Here is a 27018-nt window from a genome sequence, read left to right on the forward strand (position 1 = left end):
ATTTGGTATGTGGACAGGCCCTCACTGGCCTCACGTAGAATGCAGGACCGCTGCCTGCGACTGCTCAGGCAGGGAAGAGGAGTAGCTTTGGGAGACAACAACACGTAAATAAGGAAGCCTGATAGACCGAAAAATAAGGTCAGCAATTCAACTTATTTATTATCCCCTAGACCAGTGGTCTCCAAACTATGGCCCAGGGGCCAGATGCGGTTCTTTGCTTTATCTGGATTTTGAAGCACTATTCCTTCCACTGAAACCAACAATGGGGCATAATTCCTGTCACTGATAGTATAGGGCACCATTCCTACCACTGACCCCAACAATGGGGAACTATTCTTCCCACTGACACCAATGACGGGGCACTATTCCTTCCCCTGACACCAATGGTGAAGCACTATTCCTTCCCCTGATACAAAAAATGGGGCAATAATCCTGCCACTAGTACCAATGATGGGGCATTGTTTAATCCCTTTGACACCAGGGCATTTTATACTCATGCTAGCTAGCCAAAGTCCAGCCTCTTCAAAGTCTGAAGGATGGTAAACTAGCACTTTGTTTAGAAAGTTTGTAGATCCCTGCCCAAGACAATAAGGGAGGGGAGGAACCACTGCATGACAGTCAAGAGAGGGGCTTTAGACTGCCAGTTCCTGCGCTTTCATCCTTCACTACTCGATTAATTACTGATCCTGATCAAGAATGGAGCCTGTGAAGTGTCAAGGCACCAGATCGGCATGCTTATTTCCTTCCTAGTAGGTAACTCACCATGATAACAAAAGACAGCCCTGAAACATTTACTTTCACAAACACATTGGCACATCCTAGACAGTTTAGTAACGGTTCCCACAAAATGTGATAGGATCAGTGATCTCTATCACAACTGTTGCTGGCTGTGTAAACGTGATAGCTCAATTAAGCAACAATGGTACCAGGCATTTATCAAATGCTCATCCTGCCAGGCCGCATAAAGGTCATCCTTACCTGAAGGCAAACAGTGGCAACCTTTCTGAAACTGTGCTAAGGACACTTGCTTTGATCTGATTGGATGAGCTACACAGCTGTCCAATCATCACAACTGACAACTACAAATGTTATTTGTTATAAAGAGGCACTGGCTAATTTAAATGCTAAACTTGAAAAAACATCCATTCATGGCTTCTCCAAAATGAAGCGCTAATTCCCTATGTAGTCATAACAAATGGAAGGCCACTACTTGAAATGCATCTTTTTCTAGCTGTAGTTGGGATGATTTTACAGCCATGACAATAAAGCTGTACTAAAAGTAATGGTAAAGACTCTTCAGTGTTTTTTTCTTTTGTGGATAAACATGTAAAGGAGATGGTTTATGTAAGCCATCTTATCAATGTTTATTCTACAGCTGACTATAGATAAGGAGTTGCTGATTACAAACTTCCGCATTCCGAATAAGGAGAGCCAATCTGTTACAATTTTCACTGTTAGGCCTGATGCCCACTGCACACTGGACGTTATAATAACGTTATAAAAAGGCCTGTAGCTTTGCAGTGAGTCATTCAAAATTTTTCAAAGTTTTTTAGCATCTTTGGCATTTTTTAGCATTAGCGTTTTTAAGGGTTTTTTTTGTTTTTGTTTTCAAATGTATCAAAAACGTTAAAAAACGTCAGGGAGCCCTGCTTTTGAGCGTTTATCAGCGTTTTTGACGTTAGAGCGTTTTTACAGCTGAAAAACTCCTCTCAGAACCCACTAGTTTTTACAACCAAAAAACGCCCTAGCCAAAAACAGTTGATAACAGCCTATGTGTGCATGAACACATAGGATAACATGCTGGAGAGTTTATTTACTGTAGAAAAAAACAACTGAAGCCAAAAACAGCAGCTGTAAAAACGTCCAAAAACGTCCAGTGTTCATGAGGCCTTAAAGGGGTTGTAAACCGTCGTGTTTTTTCACCTTAATGCATCCTATGCATTAAGGTGAAAAACCTTCTGTCACTCAGCAGCCCCCCCCCGAGCCACCCTTTTACTTACCTGAGCCCTGTGTTTCCCACAACGGGAAGGAGCTCTCCAGCTCTGGCCGGTCTCTCATGTCCTGATTGGATAGATTGATAGCAGCACAGCCATTGGCCGAGTCCTGCTTTCTGTGTCAATAGACACAGAAGCAGGACACAGGAGCGCGCCTGCATGGGTGCCCACGAAAGAGAGCGATTCTCCAACGGGGCACTCGAGAAGAGGAGGAGCCAGGAGCACCGCTGAGGGACCCCAGAAGAGGAGGATCAGGGCCACTCTGTGCAAAACCAACTGCACAGCAGAGGTAAGTATGACGTGTTTGTTTGTTTTAAAAAAGCCCTGAACCTTTACAACCCCTTTAAGCTTGGAAAAACATCTTAATACATACCGAAAAATCACTTTTTTTTTAGCTTTTGAACACCAAGGGGCATATTTTTGAAGTATTGAAAATGACTTTCACTAAATATTCACTCTTGATAAATCAATCACTGTTATTTTAAACAAATGCATCAGGAACAGTGGCGGCCCATCCACAGGGGGCGCCCGGGTGCCGCGCCCCCTCCTGTGTAGTCACAAAAAAAATGTTTTTAAACTGCCCCTTTAAGAAAAAAAAAAGTCCTTTAACTAAGTGTACTGTGTTCGGGCGCGGGACACAGAGCACTATGGGAAGCGCCACGTCAATGCGAGATTGCAGACGTGGCACTTCATTTGCGGGCCTTTACCCTGCTCATAGAATCACTACTGGCGGGAGCATTGTTGTAAAGGTTACTTCCGGGTTTCGTGTAATAGACGAAAACCGGAAGTGACGTCGGCAGCGGAGCTGCTGGAAGGTAAGGAATGAGATCCTGTGCGCCATGCAGCATGAGGGATATTCGGTTCAGTTCAATTACAGATCACTCGAGGGAGGTCGGAGAAGGACTTAGCACTATGCAGTGCTGTCAGTCCTATCTACTGTATGATGCTGCTCTATATACCTGATATGTGATGCTGCTCTATATATCCCTGATGTGTGAAGCTGCTCTATATACCCTGATGTGTGATGCTGCTCTATATACACTGATGTGTGATGCTGCTCTATATACCCTGATGTGTGATGCTGCTCTATATACCCTGATGTGTGATGCTGCTCTATATACACTGATGTGTGATGATGCTCTATATATTCTCATGTGTAATGCTGCTCCATATATCCTGATGTGTGATGCTGCTCCATATACCCTGATGTGTGATGATGCTCTATATATTCTCATGTGTGATGTTGCTCCATATACCCTGATGTGTGATGCTGCTCTATATACCCTGATGTGTGATGCTGCTCCATATACCCTGATGTGTGATGATGCTCTATATATTCTCATGTGTGATGTTGCTCCATATACCCTGATGTGTGATGCTGCTCTATATACCCTGATGTGTGATGCTGCTCTATATACCCTGATGTGTGATGCTGCTCTATATACCCTGATGTGTGATGCTGCTCTATATACCCTGATGTGTGATGCTGCTCCATATACTCTGATGTGTGATGCTACTCTATATACCCTGATGTGTAATGCTACTCTATATACCCTGATGTGTGATGATGCTCTATATACCCTGATGTGTGATGCTACTCTATATACCCTGATGTGTGATGATGCTCTATATACTCTGATGTGTAATGCTGCTCCATATATCCTGATGTGTGATGCTACTCTATATACCCTGATGTGTGATGATGCTCTATATACCCTGATGTGTGATGCTGCTCCATATACCCTGATGTGTGATGATGCTCTATATATTCTGATGTGTGATGCTACTCTATATACCCTGATGTGTGATGCTACTCTACATACCCTGATGTGTGATGATGCTCTATATACCCTGATGTGTGATGCTGTTCCATATACCCTGATATGTGATGATGCTCTATATATTCTGATGAGTGATGCTGCTCCATATACCCTGATGTGTGATGCTACTCTACATACCCTGATGTGTGATACTACTCTATATACTCTGATGTGTGATGATGCTCTATATATTCTAATGTGTGAAGCTGCTCTATATACCCTGATGTGTGATGATGCTCTATATACCCTGATGTGTGATGTTTCTCCATATACCCTGATGTGTGATGATGCTCTATATACCCTGATGTGTGATGCTACTCTATATACCCTGATGTGTGATGATGCTCTATATACCCTGATGTGTGATGATGCTCTATATACCCTGATGTGTGATGCTGCTCTATATACCCAAATCTGTGATGATGATCTATATACACTGATCTGTGATACTGATCTGTGATGCTGATCTATATACCCTTTCTGTGATGCTGATCTATATACCCTGATCTGTGAGGCTGAGCTATATACTCTGTCCTGAGATGCAGATCTATATACCCTGATCTGTGATGCTGATCTATATACCCTGATCTGTGAGACTGAGCTATATACCCTGATCTGTGATGCTGATCTATATACCCTATCTGTGATGCTGATCTATATACCGTATCTGTATTGCCGATCTATATACTATCTGTAATGCTGATCTTTATACCCTATCTGTAATGCTGACCTATATACCCTGATCTGTGAGACTGAGCTATATACTCTGTCCTGTAATGCTGAGCTATATACTCTGTCCTGTGATTCTGGGGCTGTACACTCCTGTCGTGTGATGCTGAGCTGTATACTCCTGACACTATGGTTTGAAGCAAGTGAAATACAGGGGACAGAGTGGGTGGATTATATAAGGGGTGGGGCTTATGAGAAGTGGGAGGGGTCAACAGGAAAGGGCGGGGTCTGGCGCCCCCCTATCCTAAAACTTCACCAGCCACCACTGATCAGGAATATTCTTCTGCATTGAATGTTTGGTGATTGTCAGCTTACACTTGTTGCTGGGGGTTCGGTATAAACACACAGTTGAGCTGCTCCCCTTAAGCTACAGCTGTACACAAGCCACCATGGCTCCCCCCTACCCCATCGCATTCAATACATGACCCATTCAAGCAAGGTATGACATTTACGTGGTTAAAAGTGGCATTGAGGAGGTGTCATATTGCCTCACTGTCTGTCAAACACCTCTGAAAAGCAATCCGAAGGCTTCACAGTAACAGACTCATGTGTAAGCATGTGTAACTGCTTTTAAAATATGGGCCTGTTCCAGGGTCAGGGCAACTGATGCCCTAAACATAGTCCAACAATGGTGCCTTCTTTGCATCCCACGCTTCCCCTCCACAGATGTATACTTACCGAAATCCAACTGCCATGGCCTCCATCGTTTGACATCCTGTGCCTCAAGCCCACTCTGTCCTAGCCATGCAGGCACATAACAGCTCTATAGAATTATAGGGAGACAAAGGTAGATTTGCCCATAGACATCTTTAGGGATATAATCTGCATGCTAGGTCAGGGGAGAGACTTCTGGCACAGAACATCAACAAAACAATGGAGACCATTGGATCTCAGTCAGTATACATCTGTTAAAAGGAGGATGGGATCAGTTAGGTCCGGACAAAGGGGAAAACAGGATGAGGATAATCATGAGACCGATTTAGGCTTCTTTTACCTTAGTGCGTCTCCAAAGTTGCACAATTTCCAGTGCAGGAACCTTTTTTGAAGTCGCAGCCACTTCTGTAGTGTCAGTAGGAACGGCTCTCATAGAATTACATTGAATTTCACATGTCCTGCGACTTGGGGTCTCACAAGTCGGATCCCAAGTCACACAATTGTGAATGGAGGCTAAATCTTATCTTAATGTTACACTAATAATTTATGCAAACAGTTTTTTTTTTCTCCCCGTGTGTTGCGCAGTGTAGTTTCCATACATGTGTCGAAATCCGGCAGGGTCTAGCCAAATTTGAAACCATGTATGGGAAAAGTGGTTGTACAAAAGTCGATTAACCAATCGACTTCTGTACAACCAGCCTGTCGGGTTTTTCTGAATGATCAGTGTCGCCGGCTATAGCCAGCAACGCTGATCAGTGTGTTCTGACGGTGGTCAAGGCTCCCTGCCATCAGAATACAATAGTTCAGTGGGAGTAATTTCCCTACCCAGATTTAACGTGTGGATGCGGGAGTGGGGTCATTTCTTTCCATTCAACCTTGTGGTTAAATGAAAAAAAAAATGATCAATGTATAGCCAGCCTATGGCTCTCTTAAAGTGAAACGTGCATGTTCACTTTGAGCTGCACTATTCAGCTACATTACACAAAAGTTGCACTAATATGATATTTTGATTGGCAGACTTTGCTGGATCTATTTTGCAGAGAATATATGGGGGTGTACCAATTATGGAAATGTTGTATTATGAGAAATTACAGAAAATATAGATTTTTTCCAATTTTTTTACTATTTATTCTAAAAAAAAATGCAATATAAATATATGTATCCAAATTTGCTACCAAAAAAGTCCTATCTGTCTCAGAAAATGCTGTATAATATGTTAGGGTAGCCTACAAAATTTAAAGATAATAATATGCAGAACTGAGACATCACTGAAATGAAAAAAATAAAATAAACACTCCGGGACTCAAGGCGATTTAAGAAGAAAAAGGCCAGGGACTGAAGTGGTTAAGAAACTCTGCTTAAGATAATCATTTTTAAAAATTGCTTTTTAGTGTGCTAAATGTATTAGTGGTACATTGTTACATTACCGCAAACACTGGCCAACTTGATGGAGATTTGCAACTTTGTACCTAGTTTTTCTAAGGCTAGGTTCACACTGATGTGCTGTTATTTGGCTGCAACACAGGCATTCCTGCTGTTTTCTTGCGTTTTATCTGCAGCTTTAGCTGAGACCAAAGATGCATGCAGAAGTTTTAATTCGCTTTCGGAAAACATGTAACCTAATAGAAGTCTATGGGACCATGGTAAACCCGGTCTAAGTGCTCTTCAATAAAGGAAGTACAAAGTATCATTACATTCTCAGGCTCTACTTCCTGCTTTTGCAGTGCTACATGATGGTTGTGCTTTATAGCTCTTTCTCATAATGCAAATCAGTGAGTTGGTTGACTTACTAAAAACATTGCACCTAATTGTGCTAATCTATACTGCTGCTAGGGACTAATCTACAAATCTCTACTTTAGTAAAATAACAAAAAATATGGAAGAGGAAGGTGGTAAATGTGAAAACCACATCAAAAATTATTTTCAGGTAAACATTTCAACAATGACTCAAATATAAGTGAAAGTACTTCATACCCTCCCTTTACAGCAGAACTAACTTTATTTTTAACATTTTAAAAGTAGTGCATACACCGAAAATTGCAGAATTGGAAGTTGATTTACTAAAGGAAAATCCACTGAGCACTGCACTTGGAAGTGCACTTCCTGTAGATTTGAGGGGAAGCTCTTTATTTTCCTTACATGTCCCCCTCAGATCTACAGCGACTAGGTTTCCAAGTGCACTTGTAGTGCACAGTGGATTTGATTTTAGTAAATAAATCCCAGAGTGTCTTGTGGCTTTTCCAGGAGGTCTCTCAGCTGCTGAGCAGGCACAGTGCAGGACCTGCGAGCCTCAAAGACCTCATGGCTTCAGCTCTTCTAACTGAACATCTCAGATGACATTGGCTTTCCATACCTCACTCTTAGGCCTCACGCACATGGGAAGTTTGAGGCATCCGCTGTAAATTGCAGGTGTGGGGGCGTGGCCAAGACAGGCATGTGAGAAGACGTGTGTCTCACAGAATACACAGAATACCGATCCTCTCCCAGCAGTGATCCGAAGGTGAGAAATGGCTCTCCAGCTGGCTACCGACCAGGGCAACCTCCCGGACCACCCGCCGGCCCTCTGTACCTGCGGAAAGGCAAAGAAAAAGGAGGATTCCATGAACTCGGAAATCCAAGATGGCGCCACCACAGCCCTGGCACAGCGCACGCCGAGAGGAGCAGAGAAATCCAAGGAGGTTCCCAACAAGATCCCCCTTGGATGCCAAGAGGGGGGGGTCCCAACAAGAGAGCACAAAAGACACAGGGTAAGGAGAACCCGAGGGACATGCTCTATTATGCCCAAAAGCTGGGGGGTCCCCTGGATCAGAATGTGAGAGGGGGTCCCGTCCAGCCCCACGTGGCACCACAGGGCACAGCAGCACAGGGCTCAAAGGGACAGCCTGCAGGAGAGACGGAGGGACAGGGAGAGCAGTATTATGCAGCCGAGCAGCCTCTTCCCCTGCCCACAGACACAGAAACAGATGACACTGAGCAGCCAACACTGGCCGAGATACTTAGAGCAGTGCATGTCTGCACTGCATCAGTGAATACCCTCAAGGAGCAGTTTGGGGGACTAAAAGAAGACGTTTCCCTACTAAGATAGGATTTGCAAAAAATTCAGGAGCGCACAACCACGGTGGAGAGCAGGGTGAGCGAGGTTGAAGATAAACTGCCCCCAGTTGCTCCATGTAGCACATCAGTTGGCTAAAGATACCAACAACAGAGCAGATGACATCGAAAACCGTCTGAGACGGAATAATGTATGCATTGTGGGGTTACCGGAGAAAACTGAGGGGAGAGATCCTACCACCTTTGTAGAGGGGTGGCTGCAGGAGGTATTTGTAAAAGAGGCTTTTTCCCCGTTCTTCACTGTCGAGAGGGCTCATAGCACACCGGGCCGCCCCACCACAACCAGGTGCCCCCCCCCAGGCCCAACCTTGCTCGTCTTCTACACTACAGAGACAAGGAAGCGGTACTGAGACAAGCCAGAGAGAAGGCTAATGTACAGGTGAATGGGGTCTGGGTGTCCTTCTATCCAGACTTTTCTGCAGAGGTGCAGTGGCGCCGGGCCAAGTTCTCGGATGTGAAAAGGCATCTGCGATCATTGCAGCTTCCCTACGCCATGTTGTACCCCGCCAAGTTGAGGGTTAATGCTAACCGTCTAACCCACTTTTTTTAATCAGCTCAAGATGCTGCACTATGGCTAGATAGTAATGAGCAGGCCCTACGCCATCGAGTAGGAGAGGCGGATGGTGATTGATTTGTTAGCTGCTGCCGCCAGTCACCATGATGAAAAATGGATATACTAGACGTACCGGCAAGTTTTATATGGAAAGCTCACTTTATGTTCACTTTTTGTCCCTTTGTTTACCCCCCTTTTTTATGCCTTTTATGGCTTTTTTCTCTTTTTGGCTCAAAGAGCTACCGTCTGTTTTGATCCTGGCGGATAGACATGGATAAGTGGGGAAACCTATGCCTTCTGGGAGACATAATACTAACATGTGAACCTTGAGCTATCTTGTGAAGTTGCAAGAAAAATGCGATGTGAGATGTAGAAAAACAGTGCTTAATATGTTTTTGTTCCAAGTTGGATCAATCTGGCCTGTCTGTTGACGGCCTGGACCCATGTTTGTTTTCTATGTTTACCCCTTTATACCCACAGGCTTCATTTGGAGGACATTAAGTTCTGGAACTGTTACTATGCAAATTATGGCATATTTGATGCGCCTGGAATATGGCTCGCAGCAAATATCCTGTGCTGGGGTTTAACCTGGCTGATATTGGACTGGCCCAACGTCCCCACAGGGGGTCACCTAAACTCGTTTTGCTTATTGACTAATCTCTGTATATTTTATTGTTCTATATGCACCCTGATGTTCCCAGATATCATGGTTCCAAATGGCTGAAGTACATTTGGTGTTTTGGAACGTTAGGGGGCTAGGTTCCCCACTTAAACGCATGATGATCTCCACTTGCTTGAAAAAGTTTCACCCAGCCATATTTTGTTTCCAGGAAACACACCTGACTCTGGAAACTCAGATCTGTTTAAAGTACTCCTGGGCGGGGAATGTGTATCATTCCACACACACCTCCTTCTCTAGGGGGTGAGTGTGCTGGTGCACAGTGCCATAGATTTCCAGGAGTTTGACACATGTATATACTCTGAGGGGCGATATATTTTTGCTTGCATTGTCGCATTGGGTCGCTACACTGTATTTCCGTTCGCGGTGGTGGTGCTCTGGAGTCCCTCCATGGATAGGCACCCAAGTATAGGGGGGCCTGCATCATCGAGGGAGTCGCCATTGCTGAGGTTATTTAATGAGGTCGGCTGGGTGGATTTTTGGAGACACAGGAATCCCTTGGAGAAGCAGTTCTCCTGTTAATCCAAAACACATGGGACGCTATCCAGGATTGATCTAGCAGTCTGTAACCCTGCCATGCTCCCATCCGTCTCGGAGGTGATATACAAGCTGTGCAGTGTGTCTGACCACTCCCACATGGTGATTAGCTTGATCGTGGCTCCACTGACCGAGTTGCCCAGGGCACCCTGGAAATTTAATGCCTTCTGGCTGAAGCTATTTCTATCCCCTGTAGAGCTGGAGAGGAGCATGCGAGAATTCCTAGCCAGGCAGGAATTTGCTGATTCCCCTCTGACCCAATGGGAAGCTTTCAAGGCCCACTTGAGGGGTCTATTAATTGCAGAAATTACAAAGGTTAAGAGGCAGTCATCCGGGCAGAGGGAGGAGCTTGAAAAGCTGGTGCAGGACTTAGAGGAACAATTTGTTAAGGACCCCACAGACTCTGCCAGGGAGTCATGGAAGTTGGCTCAATCAGCTTATGAGCGGCTGCTGTCCTCCAAGGCAGAAAAGAAAAGATTCTTCTAAAAGGCAGCATTCTTCGAGGAGGGTGAAACCACGGGCCACCTTTTGGCCAAGATAGCATACTCAGAGCAGCCGTTCCCGGTAATAGGGGCATAAGCCTGGTTATGTTTGTTTATGCTGAACTCAATAAACTTTTCTTTGGATACAAAAAAAGTAAATTGCAGGTGTATTTCTGCACTTGGGAGAGACAACTGTAGTGTACAGTCACCCATAGTAATTAATGGCTGTACGCTGGCTGTACACCATGTGCTTGGGTAAACACATGCGCGGACATTAATATGTTTGCATGTTCCAGGATTTACTCCTGTGCACGAGTTTATCTAAGCATTGAGTACACCTGCGTGCAACTAGCATACAGCCATTTATTACTATGGACAGCTGTACGCTGCCTTCAGCTTTCCCTCCAGAGTGCAGAAATACACCTTCAATTCACAGTGGATGCCTCAAGCTTCCCATGTGCATGAGGCCTAAGAGGGAGGTGTGGAGAGCCAATGTCATCTGCGCTGTTCAGCCAGAAGAGCTGAAGCCATGAGGTCTTTGAGGCTCGCAGGTCCTGCACTGTGCCTGCACAGCAGCTGAGAGGCCTCCTGCAAAAGCCACAAGAACCTCACTTTTTCTCAACAGCGCTGACACCGACAGCAATAAATATCTGTAAAAGGTTGTACTTCCCTAACCATGTATCCAAACCTAGGAGAAAAAAAAAGATTTGACTTTAGATACATTTTAAAGAGACTGTGAGTTTGCCCAGTCTAACTAAAGTGACAGTGTTTGTCAACAGCTCACCCCCAAGCTTTTATACTTACAAAACCATGGTACTGCACCACCTCCCCACTGCACCATTCCAACCTGCTCTGGTTTCAGAGCATAGACAGAGAGGTGTCATCATGGGCTTATCTTCCCACTGGCAGTGTCTCAAATGGCAGCAATTGTGGCAAAACGCACACTTAGAAATTACGCAAATCTCATCACAAGCATGCACCGGTTAGCCCATTCAAGCGAAAGGGCGAAAGGGCTGCCCTATGTGCAACATGTGGAAACACCTGTTACTGCTATGCAAGATGTGAACGGGGCATAAAGGAGTTGTAAAGGCAAAAGGTTTTTTATCTTAATGCATTCTATAGCTTAGCTGTCCCAGACACTCCTCCCGATTGGCTGAGACACAGCAGCAGCGCCATTGGCTCCCACAGCTGTCAATCAAAATCAGTCAGCTAATCAGGGGAGAGAGGGGGTGGGGCCGGGTCTGGGCTTCGTGTCTGAATGGATACACGGTGCCCCCTGTAGCAAGCTGCTGGCTGAGGGAGCACTCACCAGAGGGAGAGGCCAGGAGAGCAGAAGAGGGTCCCGAGTAGAGGAGGATCTGGGCTGCTCTGTGCAAAACCAACTTCACAGAGGAGGTAAGTATAACATGTTTGTTATTAAAAAAAAAAAAAAAAAACGAGTCTTTACAATCACTTTTAGGCATCCCTCTGCACAAAAAACTGTCTCTAAGCACTGCAAGATAACCTTTTGAAAGACAATTTTTTACAATTTCTACAACACCGTGACTTTGCTTTCCAAGTTATAACACTGTTCTGCATGCATATGAAGGAATCTTTAAAGGAATCTTATTAAGGAATCTTAAACGGCCAAATTCATTATTGGATAATCTATCAGTTTTCAGTTTTTATTTGTGATACATGTAAAAGAGATTAGTTTGATGCAACTCTTGCCGTGTACACACAGGCAGACTTTTCAACCGGACTGGTCCGACGGGATGAATCCGTCAGACAATCCGACCGTGTGTGGGCTTCATCAGACCTGCAGCGGACTTTTTCGGTCGAAAATCAGACGGACTTTATATTTGGAACATGTTTCAAATCTTTCCGAAGGACTCGAGTCCGGTCGAAAAATCCGCTCGTCTGTATGCTAGTCCGACGGATGAAAACCGACGCTAGGGCAGCTATTGGCTACTGGCTATGAACTTCCTTATTTTAGTCCAGTCGTACGTCAACATGTACAAATCCGTCGTACTTTGGTGTGATCGTGTGTAGGCAAGTCCATTAGTTCAAAAGTCCGTCGGAAGTCCGTCAAAAGTCCGCCCGCGTGTACACGGCATTAGGCCCCTTTCACAAAGGCATTTCAATCAGATCTGCCTGTCAGCTGTTCAAGTGGATCTGATCAGAAGGTCCATGGAGCCCTATGGACAGGCAGGTGCAAACAGACTAGTGTCTGTTTACACCTGCCTACCTCCGGGTCCATCCAGGTCTGGTAAAAAGTGGAAAAAGGACTGTGGACCAGATCAGAGGTAGCCTGATGTAAGCAGACAGTGGAGCCTGTTTACACACAGTCGTCCATAGAGCTCAGCTAAGTCTGCCCATGTCCACTCTGCATAACCTGAGCAGGCACGTATGTGACATCTGTCTCACTCAGCTCTGATCAGCAGGGGAGCAGCTTCCCTGCTGGTTAGAGCAGACACTAGGGTTGATTTACTAAAGGCAAAAAGACTGTGCACTCTGCAAATGCAGTTGCTCCAGAGCTTAGCAAATGAGCAGAAGCTCTGCTGACTTCCATCATCCGATTGGGTACTCTTTGCAAAGTGAAGCCTTACCTCATTTACTAAACTCTGCAAAATGCAGTTGCCCTCTGCAAGTGCAGTTGCTCCAAAGTGCACAGTCTATTTGCCTTTAGTAAATCAACCCCACTGCTCCATGTGGAAGGGGCCTTATAAGTTATAAAAAAACTTGTTTCACTGGATAGTTTGTAGTTGTCTATGTACATGAGACAGCCATCATTTCTGATTACATAGGTAGACTCTGCATCTTACTTTGGAGATCTACACAATGGATCTGCTTTGCTGCAGCTTACAAGACTTTCCCAACGTACCGAGAACAAGGCACTTCTATACCGCTCCCAACTTTTTGAGATGGGAAAGAGGGACACCTAATAGCAAAAGTATGTAGGCATAGGACACACCCCCTACCATGTCCCCTTAAAAGAGAATTATACAAAAAAAAAAGATTAGTCAAAGTGGAGTTCCACCCAAAAGTGGAACTTACGCTTAATTGCTTCCTCCCCCCCTCCGGTGTCACATTTGGTACCTTTCAGGGGGGAGGGGGGAAGGGGACCTGTTTTTGACAGGTCCCCTTCCCCACTTCCGGGAGACCGGGCCATGGCCCCCCTCCTCTTTCACCCGGGTTCCCTTACCTGGAATGGTGGTGGCTGCACCCGACAGTCGATCTGAAGATCAGCTGGGGTGCCGACATTGCGGGCTCCCTGGACAAGTAAGTGCCCATATAGTAAAAGTCAGCATCTGCAGTATTTGTAGCTGCTGACTTTTTTTTTTTTTCCCAAGGCGGAACTCCGCTTTAAACTCACAAGTGCTTTTTTTTTTTCACCACTATTCCTTTATACTGGCTTTTGAATTTTACAAATGCAGCCCTTTAGAAATTGGATGAATGGTTTAGCATTGTAAAACACTTTTTGAAAGATACATAGTGCATTTTATATATAACTACATAGATCAGACCAAATTGAGGGATAAACGAGGAGGAAAGAGGGACAGAGAGACTTTGTTCCAAATCAGAGATAGTCCCTCTAAATCGGGGACAGTTGAGAGCTATGCACTCCCTGTATGCACTCCCTGTATAGGTGTATAGACGGTCTCTTTTCTCAGCAGTTGTTATACACAGAACTTTATGAGGCTTTGCCAAATACAGTGCGCCCTCTAGTAGCCAATCTGCAAATATCAATATTTAGTACTATAACAAAAAATATGGAAAATAAGATTAACATTTCCATTAAGAGAAACACTACAAAAGCATGAATACATAATATCAATAAGTATCAATATCACTGAAAAATGCTATAATTTGAAATTAGTGTAGAAAAAGGAAATGCGCAAAGATAATTAGAAACATTGATGACCTTACAGGAAACAGAATAGTACAGAAAATGTTATGTGGTTTTGCACAGCACACAGATCAAGGTATAGATGACTAATTTGTATGCTATCTAAGCCAACCATCTAAGATATGTGCCACCAATGTGGTAACAAAGAGCACCAATATATGAGGGGGTGCCCAAGGTCAGGTTTTCCATTCGTAGCATTTAACACACTGTCTACTCTATTCTATCAGATGCCAGCAGTGGAAAGTAAACCGCCTGGCTGGTTTGGGCTGCATGGGGTGATGATCACTTATCTATGAGCACCAGCAAAAGCAACACACACCCCAACTGACTGTTCCAGAGGGAAAAAAGCAATTGGGCATTTTAGAAACTTTGGGCAATCGTTCATCTTTAGCTGACTTTCAGTAATCCAGATCCACAAGTGTTTGCTGTTCTACTACTTCCTGCTTATTAGGCATAAACAGTCATACAGTACTCAGCAACATGAAACTGCAGGCGTGGATTGTCAATCAGCAATGCAATATCATGCCCACTCCAACGGGCTGCCAGTTGGAGTGGGCATGCGGGTCTGACAGCTCTATAATGCTTACACCAGTTTCAGTAACACCACTGATAATAAAAACTGCATTGTGATACAAGCAGCTGTAATCCAGTCTTTATGCTTTCCCAGCAGATAATATACCAGGGAACAGGATACTGAAGATTAGCTAAAGACTTCCTTTATTGGTTTATAATGCATGATAGTTACTTTGCGCTCCCCTTGAAGTGGGAAAAATAAAAATGTTGGTATGTGCTGTAAAGCATTGCAAAAACTTTTGCAGAAAACACAGCAATGGCCACACAGGCAGGAGAGATTTTTGAATTATTGTGCATTTCAGCAATTGTTAGAGCCGTGTGGACCCTAAAACAGTAGGAGCCCATTTACACTTGTGTGTTGGGCAAATGTGCAGTAAGGAGTGTGCCCGTGCAACGGTGTTCTGTGCAATCCCATGCAAGCAGTCCCACTGATGTCAATTGGGACGCAGCCGCTGTATGGACACAGCCGCTGCTTCCAATCTGACATCCGTGTGGGTGCAGATACAAGGCCCCAAATGCACACTGTCTGTGTTCAGGACCATGCACCCGCATGAATCTCAAACTGAGGGCACAAGCCAGAGTGAGGGCCGCATTTGCCCACACTCAGATGCATAGGTGTGCTGTGTTCAGCCCTCACATGGGCGAATGGTGTAAAACACCCCATGTGAAACAGGCCTAAAACATATACGCTCCTTTGAAACACTTGCTTCACGTGAGCTGTGATGTGCTGCAACCCATTGTAAATGGCACCCCAACACATGGCACAGTACAGTGCAATGCACAATGCACCACATCACACCACATTGCATATACCAGGCTTTGTGGTGTGCAGTGCCTGTGCATTTTTTTTTTGATCCACTGTGTTGGTGTTGGCAGCACATAAAATGAATGGACTGCCTGTATGCAATGCACATTAATCCGCAAAAAAATGCGCATTGACATCCTACAACAGATCGCTAAAGTGTGAATTAGCCCAAAGTGTTTTCATCCTTAAGGAATCAAATAAAGGACAGTTTGATAGATTAAGGCAGCACTGTTTCAATTAGTGCTTAATAGAGGCTCATTCACACTAGCCTGAATGCTAAAGTGCAAAGCAATGTTTAGCTTTTTTTTTTTTTTACTGTATTGAAGCGTCAAAAAATTACAATTTATTCAAGACCTCCTTATGGGTTGTGCACGTAACTGTGTCTTGGGTAAGATGGCCTTTTGGGAATTCCGCTACATAAAATATATTTCCAGCTCACATGTAATTAATACTCTAATGACTGTATATTATGATATGATGACTAATATGTTTTTCTTTTGATTCATAGACATTGATAATCACTCTATAGCATTATATGCCTGTATATAGAAAAATAAGCTCCTGAAGAAGCAGGAACTCTTTCCGCGAAACATGTCAAGCGAACAGTTTTTGCATGGTATAATCATTCCAATGTCCACACCTTATGTGACCAGATAGAGCCTTTATTCCATTTCTTTTTTAAATCTATGTATTTTAAACTATGTTTGTAATTAATAAAAACTACAGTAAAACATTTTATACCATTTATGTTATCCTAAGCCTTTGTACGGTATCATTAAAGTCCATTTTAGCCTCCCAAAAAATCCCTTCTCGACAATTTATTTAAGCCTATGCACCCCAGCATGTTGTAATTTTTCAATCAATAAATGTTGGGCAGGAGGCAGTAGGCCACCCATTGAAAGAAATTTGTCTAGTTCATCAGGAGCCAGTTGAAATTCAGCTGTGTATGGCCAGCTTTAAGCCAGCTATAGATGGATCAAAATTAGGCTGTTTCAGCAGGGACTGGACAAATTTGGATTCATCTATGCAGGGCCCTCTGATTCCTCCTGTATTGAATTGTATTGTAACTGTACTATCCTCATGTTGTAAAGCACTGCGCAAACTGTTGGCGCTATATAAATCTTGTATATTAATTATACCGTATATACTCGAGTATAAGCCGAGTTTTTCAGCACATTTTTTTGTGCTGAAAATGCCCCCCTCGGCTTATACTCAAGTCAAGCAATTTTCTGCAGCAGAGAATGACATTTTCCGAACCGAATTTGGGGCCCTGTATCTCAGGGCCACTTGGTGCTAGGAACCCCAAATTTGGTGTGCAAACTCAATGAAACTAGCACTATCCAAAGCTGGGATTCCTAGCACTATGTGGCCCCGATATACGGGCCCCAAAGTCGGTTCAGAAAATGTCATTCTCTGCTGCAGAAAAGTGCTTGACATTTTCCAAACCGAATTTGGGGGCCCATATCTCGGGGCCACTTGGTGCTGGGAACCCCAGCTATGAATATGTTGTAGTGGTAGCTCCACTTGGTTTGCACACTAAATTTGGGGTTCCTAGCACCAGGTGGCCCCGAGATATGGGGCCCCAAATTCGGTCAACTGTGTCCATCTGCAGCAATGTCATTTTGGGACCCTTTGGGTTCAGAGACCCCAAATTTTGGCTGCAGCTAAGGGGCATCTAGGAACCCTTAACTACCGAGTTTGAAGTTCAGAGGACCTATGGCTGCAAATGGGCACAGTGAGGAATGCAAATGGGCACAGTGAGGCTGTAAATGGGCATTGTTGACCCTCTTTTCCACTTACAGTAGCTGCACATTTCTCACCCTAGGCTTATACTCGAGTCAATAAGTTTTCCCAGTTTTTTGTGGTAAAATTAGGTGCCTCGGCTTATATTCGGGTCGGCTTATACTCGAGTATATACGGTAATCCATGGCCGTTCATGTTTGAGATGAGTCAACCCAGTGATCGACTCCTCTTAAATTGAAATGTTGGAAAATTTGTGTTTGATTAGTGCTGCAGATGACTGGCCGCAGTGCTGATCAAACACAAATTTTCTAACATGATAAGGTATTCTGAGAGCGCAGGACTCCCCAATGTCGGAATACAGTCATGGCAGGGGAAGATTTTTTCATTCACCTTGAATGTGTGGATAGGGGAATCCAATCAAAAAAAACAAATCATCTATGGCCAGCTTTATTTCTCTCTAATTTCTCCAGCTCTCTTTGCTACATTGTTTAAAACATGATGGTCAGTCATTTAGGCTGATAATCTGATCAATATTTCAGCTGAAGAATATACACAGGTGTTCTTTAATATGGATTTATTGGCTTGTACATGTTTTATTGGCTAGTATTGAGCTTCCAGACTCCGGCCCCTGAACTGCTAGCACTGTGTGTACTTCCAAGAAAATAAACAGCTGCGGGTTTGCTTGTCTTCCTGTAACTTTTGCTACATACATGACCTTCTGAGGATATAAATACTGAGAAAACAGACATGCACACAGCAGCTTTATATTGTTTCCCAGATCCAGAATCTAGGGAGCTATGGCTGATATTAGATGGGCCTTATTAGAGGGCTGATTGAGAAAAAAAGAGACAATACATTCCCCTATCCCCAGTAAGGTGGATGGAGGAATCCTTCCCGCTGTACTATTGTATTCTGAGAGTGGGGACTCCTCTACTGTCAGAATACACAGATCAGAGCTGCAACCCATTGGCTGCAGCTGTTGATCAAATGAACATTTTCCAACATTACTAACATTGCTAGATGGACTTCTGTTGAACAGGGCATAGATAGATTGAAATGTAGCTGATCCCTGCAGAACTAGCCGAATTTTGATTCATCTATGGCTATCTTAAATTATCGTATTGGCTGCAGCCAGGGCTTTTTTTCTGCAGGAACGCGGGGGAACGTAGTTCCGGCACCTCCAGCACAGAATGTATGTAATGGCGAGGGGTACTATAGTATGCTGGAGGGACTACTGATGCTAGCTGCTGGGGGATCTATTGTTGTGGGAGGGGGGTTACTTTTTGCTGGAAGGGATCTACTGTTGAGGGAGGGGTCTATTGTTGCTGGCGGTTGGGAAATCTATTATTGCTAGTGGGGGTCTATTGTTGCTGGGGGTATGTTATTGAATGGGGGTTGTCTATTGTTGATGGCTGCAGGGGATCTATTTTATTGCTTTTCTTGTTATCAGTATCAAATTCTATACAAATTGCTTGTTTCTGTATTCCCTGTAAGGGAGGGTACTGAGAGGTGGGTAGGGGTGGAACCCAAGGTCGGTGCTCAGAGGAGTGTAGGGGGCAGAGACAAGGAGGGAGTTCCTGCACCTATTCCCTGAGAAAAAAAGCCCTGCATCATTATCCCCTGATGGAAACCCACCATAACACAACATAGCAATTTTTCCTTCACAACTTCACCCTGGAACCAACACCTTTACAAAAAACTGCATGGAGTCCAAGCTCTCAAAACAGTTTGCAGCTTGGACCCTGCAGAAAATTAAATAAAATGGCCGCACACAGAGTGGATTTAAAGCAGTTATAAAGTCCAATTAAAAAAATATATATTAACCTCCCTGGCGGTATGATTATGTCAGATTTTTGATGCTGAAAGCGGTACATTGTTTCACATGGAAATTTGGTGTTCTATATTGTAGGCCTGTAATTCATATGAATAACTCACTTAAATCTGTCCAAACAAGAGTCTAGTAGACATCACGGGTATGATAAAGTTTGAAACAAATCATAAATTATAATATAATAAATAAATATAAATATTTATCAAAAATAATAATATAATAATAATAAAATGTATTCAATAATGTAACCAACTCAAAAACACTGAAATGTGCTCAGTTGCAGAATTGTCGTTGTCATATCTTTCAGTGTCTGATGACGAATTTCCCCACAAATCACTATCTCTCAATTCTGCAACTGTTCTGATTTATTATCGCTGTTTTCTAGCTGGTCTAAAACCGCTTTTTTTAAAGGGACGCTTTTTGGTTGCCATGGACAATCTCAAGTTTCCAGGCAGAAAGAACAGTATATATAATATAAAAGTGCATACAGGGCATTGGACAAACCACTAGGGACAAAAGAGAGGTGAAATTATTTGATACAGTAATGTAATCTGTAAGATTACAGTGTACTGTATGTGTTTTGCACTTATTGAATTTCCCGCCAGGCTCCGTCCCCGCGCGTTGCGCCGCTTGCAAGGAACAGAGCCCGGCATACAGAGCATCGGGCAGAAGACACAGTAACCATACACAGTGGGGAGACATCGCAGGATCCTGGGGACAAGGTAAGTTACTTTCCCTGGATTCCGCTCTTGGTATGGAAAATTCTCCCCGAGCCACACTTGGGATTACCGCTAAGAATGTTAAACATGTTATACTAACCTGCTCTGTGCAAGGATAGTGCACAGAGCTGCCCCAAGCCTCCTCTTCTGGGGTCCCCAGCTGGCTCTTGGCTCCTCCCCTTCTGTGTGCACCTCCATAGCAAGCCGCTTGCTATGGGGCTGCAACTCAAAAACCGAGCTGGGCTGTGTGCGTCCATAGACACACACACAGCGTGACTCAACGCCACCCCCTGCTTACAAGATTTGATTGACAGCAGACAATGGCTCCCACTGTTACTTCTGTGTTCTGTGAGGAGAGAGAGACCAGTGCTACTGCAGACGGGAACAGCACTGGATCGAGAGAGGACTCAGGTAAGAATAAGGGGGAGTGGGAGTGATATAAATGCTGGGGCATTATGTACCTTAAAGCGGTAGTAAACTGCTACAAAAAAAAACTTTCCTCTGTAAGACAAATGCATAAGGTGCTGGTATGTATCACATACTAACACATTTTACGAGACTTAACTTAAAACAAAGCCTTCCAGCGGCGCGCTGTCATCGCTGACAGGGCTTCCATCTTCACCCGGTCTTTCTTCTGGGTTCACTGCCTCCGGCTACATGAGTAGCCGGAGCCGCCATGATCACCTGAGTCTCATAGGCTTGGTGGTCACAGAACGCGGTGCGCGTGACCCGCAGGGTCGCACAGACAGCACTTGCTCGGGGGGGACGTCCATGGACGCCCTCCCGGCAATTAAGGCCTGCGCGGTAGACGACTTTCGGCTATAGTAGTTAAAAGTAGTTAAAAATTGTCATTAGACTGTTAATAGGGGGAAAGGAGGAACCAGGGAAGGCAAAACATAAGCTGGTTAGACTTGGTGTGAGGAAGTTGTGTTTTACATATCAACTTAATTTCCTGCCCAGAACATAGCAGCAGGCCTTGTTATCTAGCAGATGTGATCAATTCACAACCCCCTACAACTCACACCTTCCCCTTCACACATTCTTGGCTTAGTGAATGGAGATGGAATTATGAGCCCATTTGTTTACATTTTTAAGACTCGGAAAGAAAGTGAAAGCAGGTTTAAATGTCTGTTCAAATATGTTACAAAAGCCACAGTTCATGCAAAAGCTAAATATTGTGCAACAAAACAAACACAAAAAACTCCGAAATAACAGAGAATCCATTACAACTGAAACACTAAACATGGCCTTGGAACCTAGCAAAGTGTAATAATATATACATTATATAATAAAAAATATTAAATGATAATAATAATATAATAATGACAATAATATATAGTTATATAATAAGGATCAATATATGGTAAGCAATGTTCACTTCTAATGCACAATCGTGTACCAGGGAAATGAAAAGATTTAGAACGTGATTGAGTATTTAACCTCTTGCCGACCACATAACACATATGTTTAGTAGCAGGGAGGGTGGGTCCTAAAGTGGTTCTACAGGCTCAAGGTTTTTTACCTTCATGCATTCTATACATAAAGTTAAAAAATCTTTTTGTTTGCAGCAGCCCCCTAATACTTACCGTAGCCCCATCTCGATCCAGCGATGTGCACAAGAGCCTCAGTCAGGGGACTCTCACTCCTCATTGACTAAGGCAGCAGTGGGAGCCATTAGCTCCCACTGCTGTCAATCACAGCCTGTGAGCCAATCAAGAGAGGGAGGAGCAGGGCTGAACGGCGGCTCTGTGTGTGAATGGAGAGTGAGCAAGCTGCTTGCTCTGGGGGCGCTTGGCAGGAGGGAGGAGCCAGGAGCTCCAGCGGGGGACCCGAGAAGAGGAGAATCGGAGCTGCTCTTTGCAAAACCACTACACAGAGCCGGTAAGTATACCATGTTTGTTTTTTTTTTAAACAAAAAGTTATCACTTTAATGCCCACGTGGCATACATATGCGACCATGGCAGAGGGGGTTTTTGTATTGAGAGTTTGCATGGTGATTGAGTCGTTACATATAGCTCCCAGGATCTGTTTATGTTAAGGGGATGGCATGATGGGCACAATAGAATAACATGGAAGTCTGGTGTCGAGCATTTAAGTCTGCTTCAAATCAATTAAAGTGTTACTAAACCCAGTAATATGAAAATAGTTCATTCCCCACAGTGCCCACAGCAAAACTTCTTCTTTTTACATTAAAATATTGCCACTATATACCTTTTTGGATGATCTGTATACCACGGTTACAGGATAAACTACACATTTTTTCCAGTGCTGAGCGTTCAGGAAGGAGGAGATTTCCACTACAGCCTGTATACACGCCCACATGTGTGATGTCAATATCATGTGACCTGGCTAGCTCTGAGAACAAGTAAATGTTCTCTCCAGCATAAAACACACAACTGAGCATGTGCAGCTCGGCTACCCTGCCTGTGTTAGCTGGCCTTCCCCAGATAGACAGTGCAGGAGGGAAGGATCTGTGCATACAGGATCAAACAGCCTTTTCACACAATGCAGAGGATTGACACCTTAAGTTCCACAGTGAGTATAACAAGCATGCTATGCTGCATATACAGACTGATTTTACTGTTGTGGGTTTAGTAACACTTTTAGTATGAATGGGGGCTTATATAACGCCAACTATTTGTGCAGCACTTTGCAAAGTAAGATTTACCAACATTAACTTTGCAAAATGAACATTTACTTTCCAACTGAACAGCCTCCATTCCTTTAGTAAATTGACCACATATATAAGAATAAAAGAATAACATGATTTTTAATAACAATTTTGATGAAGTCACCAGGTTTCTACTGTCAAATGATTTGTAGTCACTATCAAATAAATGTTTTCAGATCAGATTAGCTGACATATTGGTTGGAATAAGAGACATTTGCTGACCTTTATCAACATCTGCATTGTCCCGTTCAACTGGAAGTCCAAACCCAAAAACAAAAGCAGTATACATAGCGCTGCCAATGTGGTATTCACCACTCTCTATGGTGAACCACTGAAACCACTGAGTGTGTATTCATTACACTGAAAATGGAATCTTAGCCTTAAGGCTGGGTTCACGCCTCCGACGGATGCGGCTTGCAGCAGGGGGTCCTGTGAACCCCTGTTCTCCGTTTCAAGGAAGAATAAGGGCTGAATTTTTGCTTAGATTCGGCCCTGAAACTGAGCCAAAGACGCACAGCAGCCGCAATGAAGATGTGTGAACCGGCTCCATAGAGAGCTGCTCACAATCTCCTGTCATGCAAATTGGATGCAGGGGAAACCCACATCCAATTTACATAGGTGTGAACCCAGCCTAAAGTGGTTATAAACCCAAAAGCAAACATTTAATATAATGCAGTTTACCAATTCTTAGATGTTATGGCTGCATTAGTTTCCTTTTTTAGGCTTTCTTCTATTTTCATCTGGTGATCCAGCCATCAAGTCTATTGTTTTTCAAAGGCTCAAGCTCTCCAGCAGAATGTATCAGTTTACTTGGTTGAGACAATCCACTTAACACTGGCAGGGGTGATTAAAATGATCACTGCTAAAATAATCTGCCAATATATTTAACACTCCCACCCCACAACCCCCCAACAGACTGACGATGCTGCTGTCTGCTGTGCCTCCTCTGCTCATTCCAGAGTTTACAGGAAGTTAGCGTGTTACTGGCCAAATCAGTAGGTGAAAACAGAGATAAAAAGCCAAAGGAAACTGATGCAGCCACCACATCTAATATAGGTAAGCTGCAATATAATACTGTACATCTTTGGTTTTGAGTTTAACACCACTTTAATCTGCATATATCACATTGGCTCCCTGCAGCCACAACTAAGGGACATTATAAAATCTTCAGTGACTCTGAGCACAATTGTGTGCCAAAGCTGCCAATGTCTGTCAAGCATTGCTGGCCAGATCAATAGCAATGCAAAGTGAAGCAGAGCTCCTCAAAGCTTTTCTGACTTTTATGTGTGTACTACACCATTTGTTTTTATTGGCTTTGGAATGTGTTAGAAAAACTTTACCATGATGTAAATGCTTGTTCTTTACAGAAAAAGACCTCGTAAGCCGAAAAGTGGATACTAGTGTGATTGTGCACTCTAAAACCAGCCTAGAGCTGGCCATAGATGGTCCAACAGGGGCTGGCCAAGATTCTAACCATGCATGTATGGGCAAGCTGAATGTACCCAAGTTAAATGATCAACTTGGGTGCAACCAGCCTCTCGGATTTTACTATTATTGCTGCTAGCAGTATTAATTGTGTTCTCCTGGCAAGGGCGGCTTCCCCCAACACCAAACCCCCCTGCAACCTGTGGTTGCAGGAAATAAAATTGCTCCAGCTATGGCTGGCTGGCTATGGTTGGCCAGGCCATTTCCATCTAGTATCTTCAAGTTGGCACAGTGGCACAGTTGTACAGTGGTGTAGTGGGTAGCACTCTAACCTAGCAATAAAAAGGGTCACTGGTTCAAATCCCAACCATGACACTACCTGCCTGTAGTTTGTATGTTCTCCCTGTGCCTGTGTGGGTTTCCTCCGGGTACTCAGATTTCCTCCCACACTCCAAAGACATGTTGGTAGGTTAGTTGGCTTCTGTCTAAATTGGCCCTAGTATATGAATGTGAGTTAGGGACCTTAGATTGTAAGCTCCTTGAGGGTAGGGGCTGATGTGAATGTACAATGTATGTGTAAAGCGCTGCGTAAATTGACAGCGCTATATAAGTATAATAAATCAAATAATCTACATTTACACAGAATAATCAGTATTGTTTAGTTTTTGATTAAAATTTTAATGAATGGGTGGGTTGTGATGGTTGCCTGTATAGGAATGTGATGCAGAAATAAAATTACTTTAGGAAACCAACCCAGAGACAAAAATGAGTCTTCACAGAAGAAAAGACACTGTTGTGGAACTACAAGTCCATTAATGTCCTCCTGTGTGCATCACCAGGAAAGCTGGATCTGCACTTCCCATAGGACTGTTATGGAGTTTCCAGTCATCCAGAAAGTATACACAAACCTAATGACATTTTTCCTGGACTTTCAAAAACTGCAAAGACTATTTTTACATGAACCAAACACATGACATCACCATCCGCGCCAATCCCACCCTGCGCTCTACTCACCCACATCCATCGCCTCGCAGCTCCCATTGATGTTATCTCCAATCTTACATTTGAAAATTCCTCCAGGGTTACTAATATTTGGCCGGGTAGTCTGGTTGGCTTTTGGGGCCCCAACAATCATCCTGGGATAGAAAAAGACCTTATAAAAATAATGTCTACAGTATATAAAATAAACGTTTAATCACATTCAGAGTGAAGGAAAGGCTGGATGAAACAGGAGCAGCGAGGGATGTATTGCCCATCACAGTGTGTATTTGTGTTATTTCTCAATGGAACGGAGGTGGTTGCCAAACTGGTTTCTATGGGCGACAACTCTCATTTCACTTTCGATAATCCGGCTTCATCATTGATTTCACAGTGAGATCACCTCTGCAGCCCAGACCCCTCCAGCTGTTTTGGTGCTGCAAGGACAACTCCAGACCATCATTGAGCCTATGATTGCATGTCATTGCCTGCATAAGGCTGTTGCATTGCAGTAACACATGTTGGTGCGTGCGTCACCACAAAAACAAAAAAAAAAACACATGGTTATCATGTTGGTGCACCAAAGTGACATTTATCGTTAGGGCTGATTCACACCACCAGCCACACTGGTATCAAGGCTACTGGTGTGCGCTGGGGTGACACAGTCCTAAAGCGGAAGTCTCAGCGCATCACAATGATTAGAGTGTTTTTTTGGTGAAATTTGATGTGGTAGGAAGCCCATCCAAATGAATAGGCTGCTTTAACGCAGAACACACCTTATTCCTATATGATTATAATACTGTGTATTATACTATATGATTAGAATATATCATTATACTATATAATATAATATTTGTATACTATATAATAACTATATACTGTATAATATAATAACTATACTATATACTATACTGTAGTATAATTATAGTCTATACTACTATACTATACTGTATGTATTATACTATATGATTATAATAACGTGCATTACACTGTATGTTTTTAATATCCTGCATTATACTGTATGATTACAATACTATGCATTACAGTGTATGATTACTATACAGTACTGTGTAAATATACTGGGGGGGATTTATGACACCGATATAGCCAGAATCGGAAGCAGCTGTGCATGGCAACCAATCAGCTTCCACCTTACATGTTGTAAACTTAACTGAACAAGCTGAAGATAGAAGTGGATTGGTTGCCATGCACAGCTGCTCCAGATTATGCCTTTTCCAGCTGTGATAAAGTTTGCCCATTGTATAATTATTACACTGTGCGTTATATTCTCTGATTATAATACTGTACATTATATTGTAGGATTATAATACTATACTGTAGGATTATAATACTGTGTGGTGCAATGCATGATTATAATACTGTACATTATACTATATGGGATCATAATACTATACATTATATCGTACGATTAGAATACTGTGCAGTGCAATGCATGATTAGAATATTTTGCATTATATTGTATGATTATAGTACTGTGCAGTGCAATGCATGATTTAAATATTTTGCATTATATTGTTGGATTATAATACTGTACATTATATTGTATGATTATAATACTGTGTAGTGCAATGCATGATTAAAATATTTTGCATTATATTGTATGATTATAATACTGTGTAGGGCAATGCACAAACTTAATATAGTGCATTATATTGTAGGATAATACATCTTTGCATTACATTGAATGATTATAATACTGTACTTTATATTGTAGGACTATAATACTGCACATTATATTGTATGATTATAGTACTGTGTAGTGCAATGCATGATAATAATACTGCACATTACATTGTATGATAAT

The 27018-nt window shown here is 43.2% G+C and overlaps 1 protein-coding gene across 1 annotated transcript in view; it reads right to left on the reverse strand.

Annotated features, from left to right (window-relative positions):
* Nucleotides 1-27018, reverse strand: part of ITGA4 (integrin subunit alpha 4) — a 247713-nt gene that overhangs the window by 220045 nt on the left and 650 nt on the right. Inside the window, exon 2 of the mRNA XM_073633746.1 lies at nt 25230-25351. Within this exon, the coding sequence (XP_073489847.1) occupies nt 25230-25351 (122 nt within the window). The remainder of the gene's footprint in view (nt 1-25229; nt 25352-27018) is intronic.

The sequence above is a fragment of the Aquarana catesbeiana genome, linkage group LG06 (assembly GCF_042186555.1).
Source record: "Aquarana catesbeiana isolate 2022-GZ linkage group LG06, ASM4218655v1, whole genome shotgun sequence".
Classification (NCBI taxonomy): Eukaryota; Metazoa; Chordata; class Amphibia; order Anura; family Ranidae; genus Aquarana; species Aquarana catesbeiana.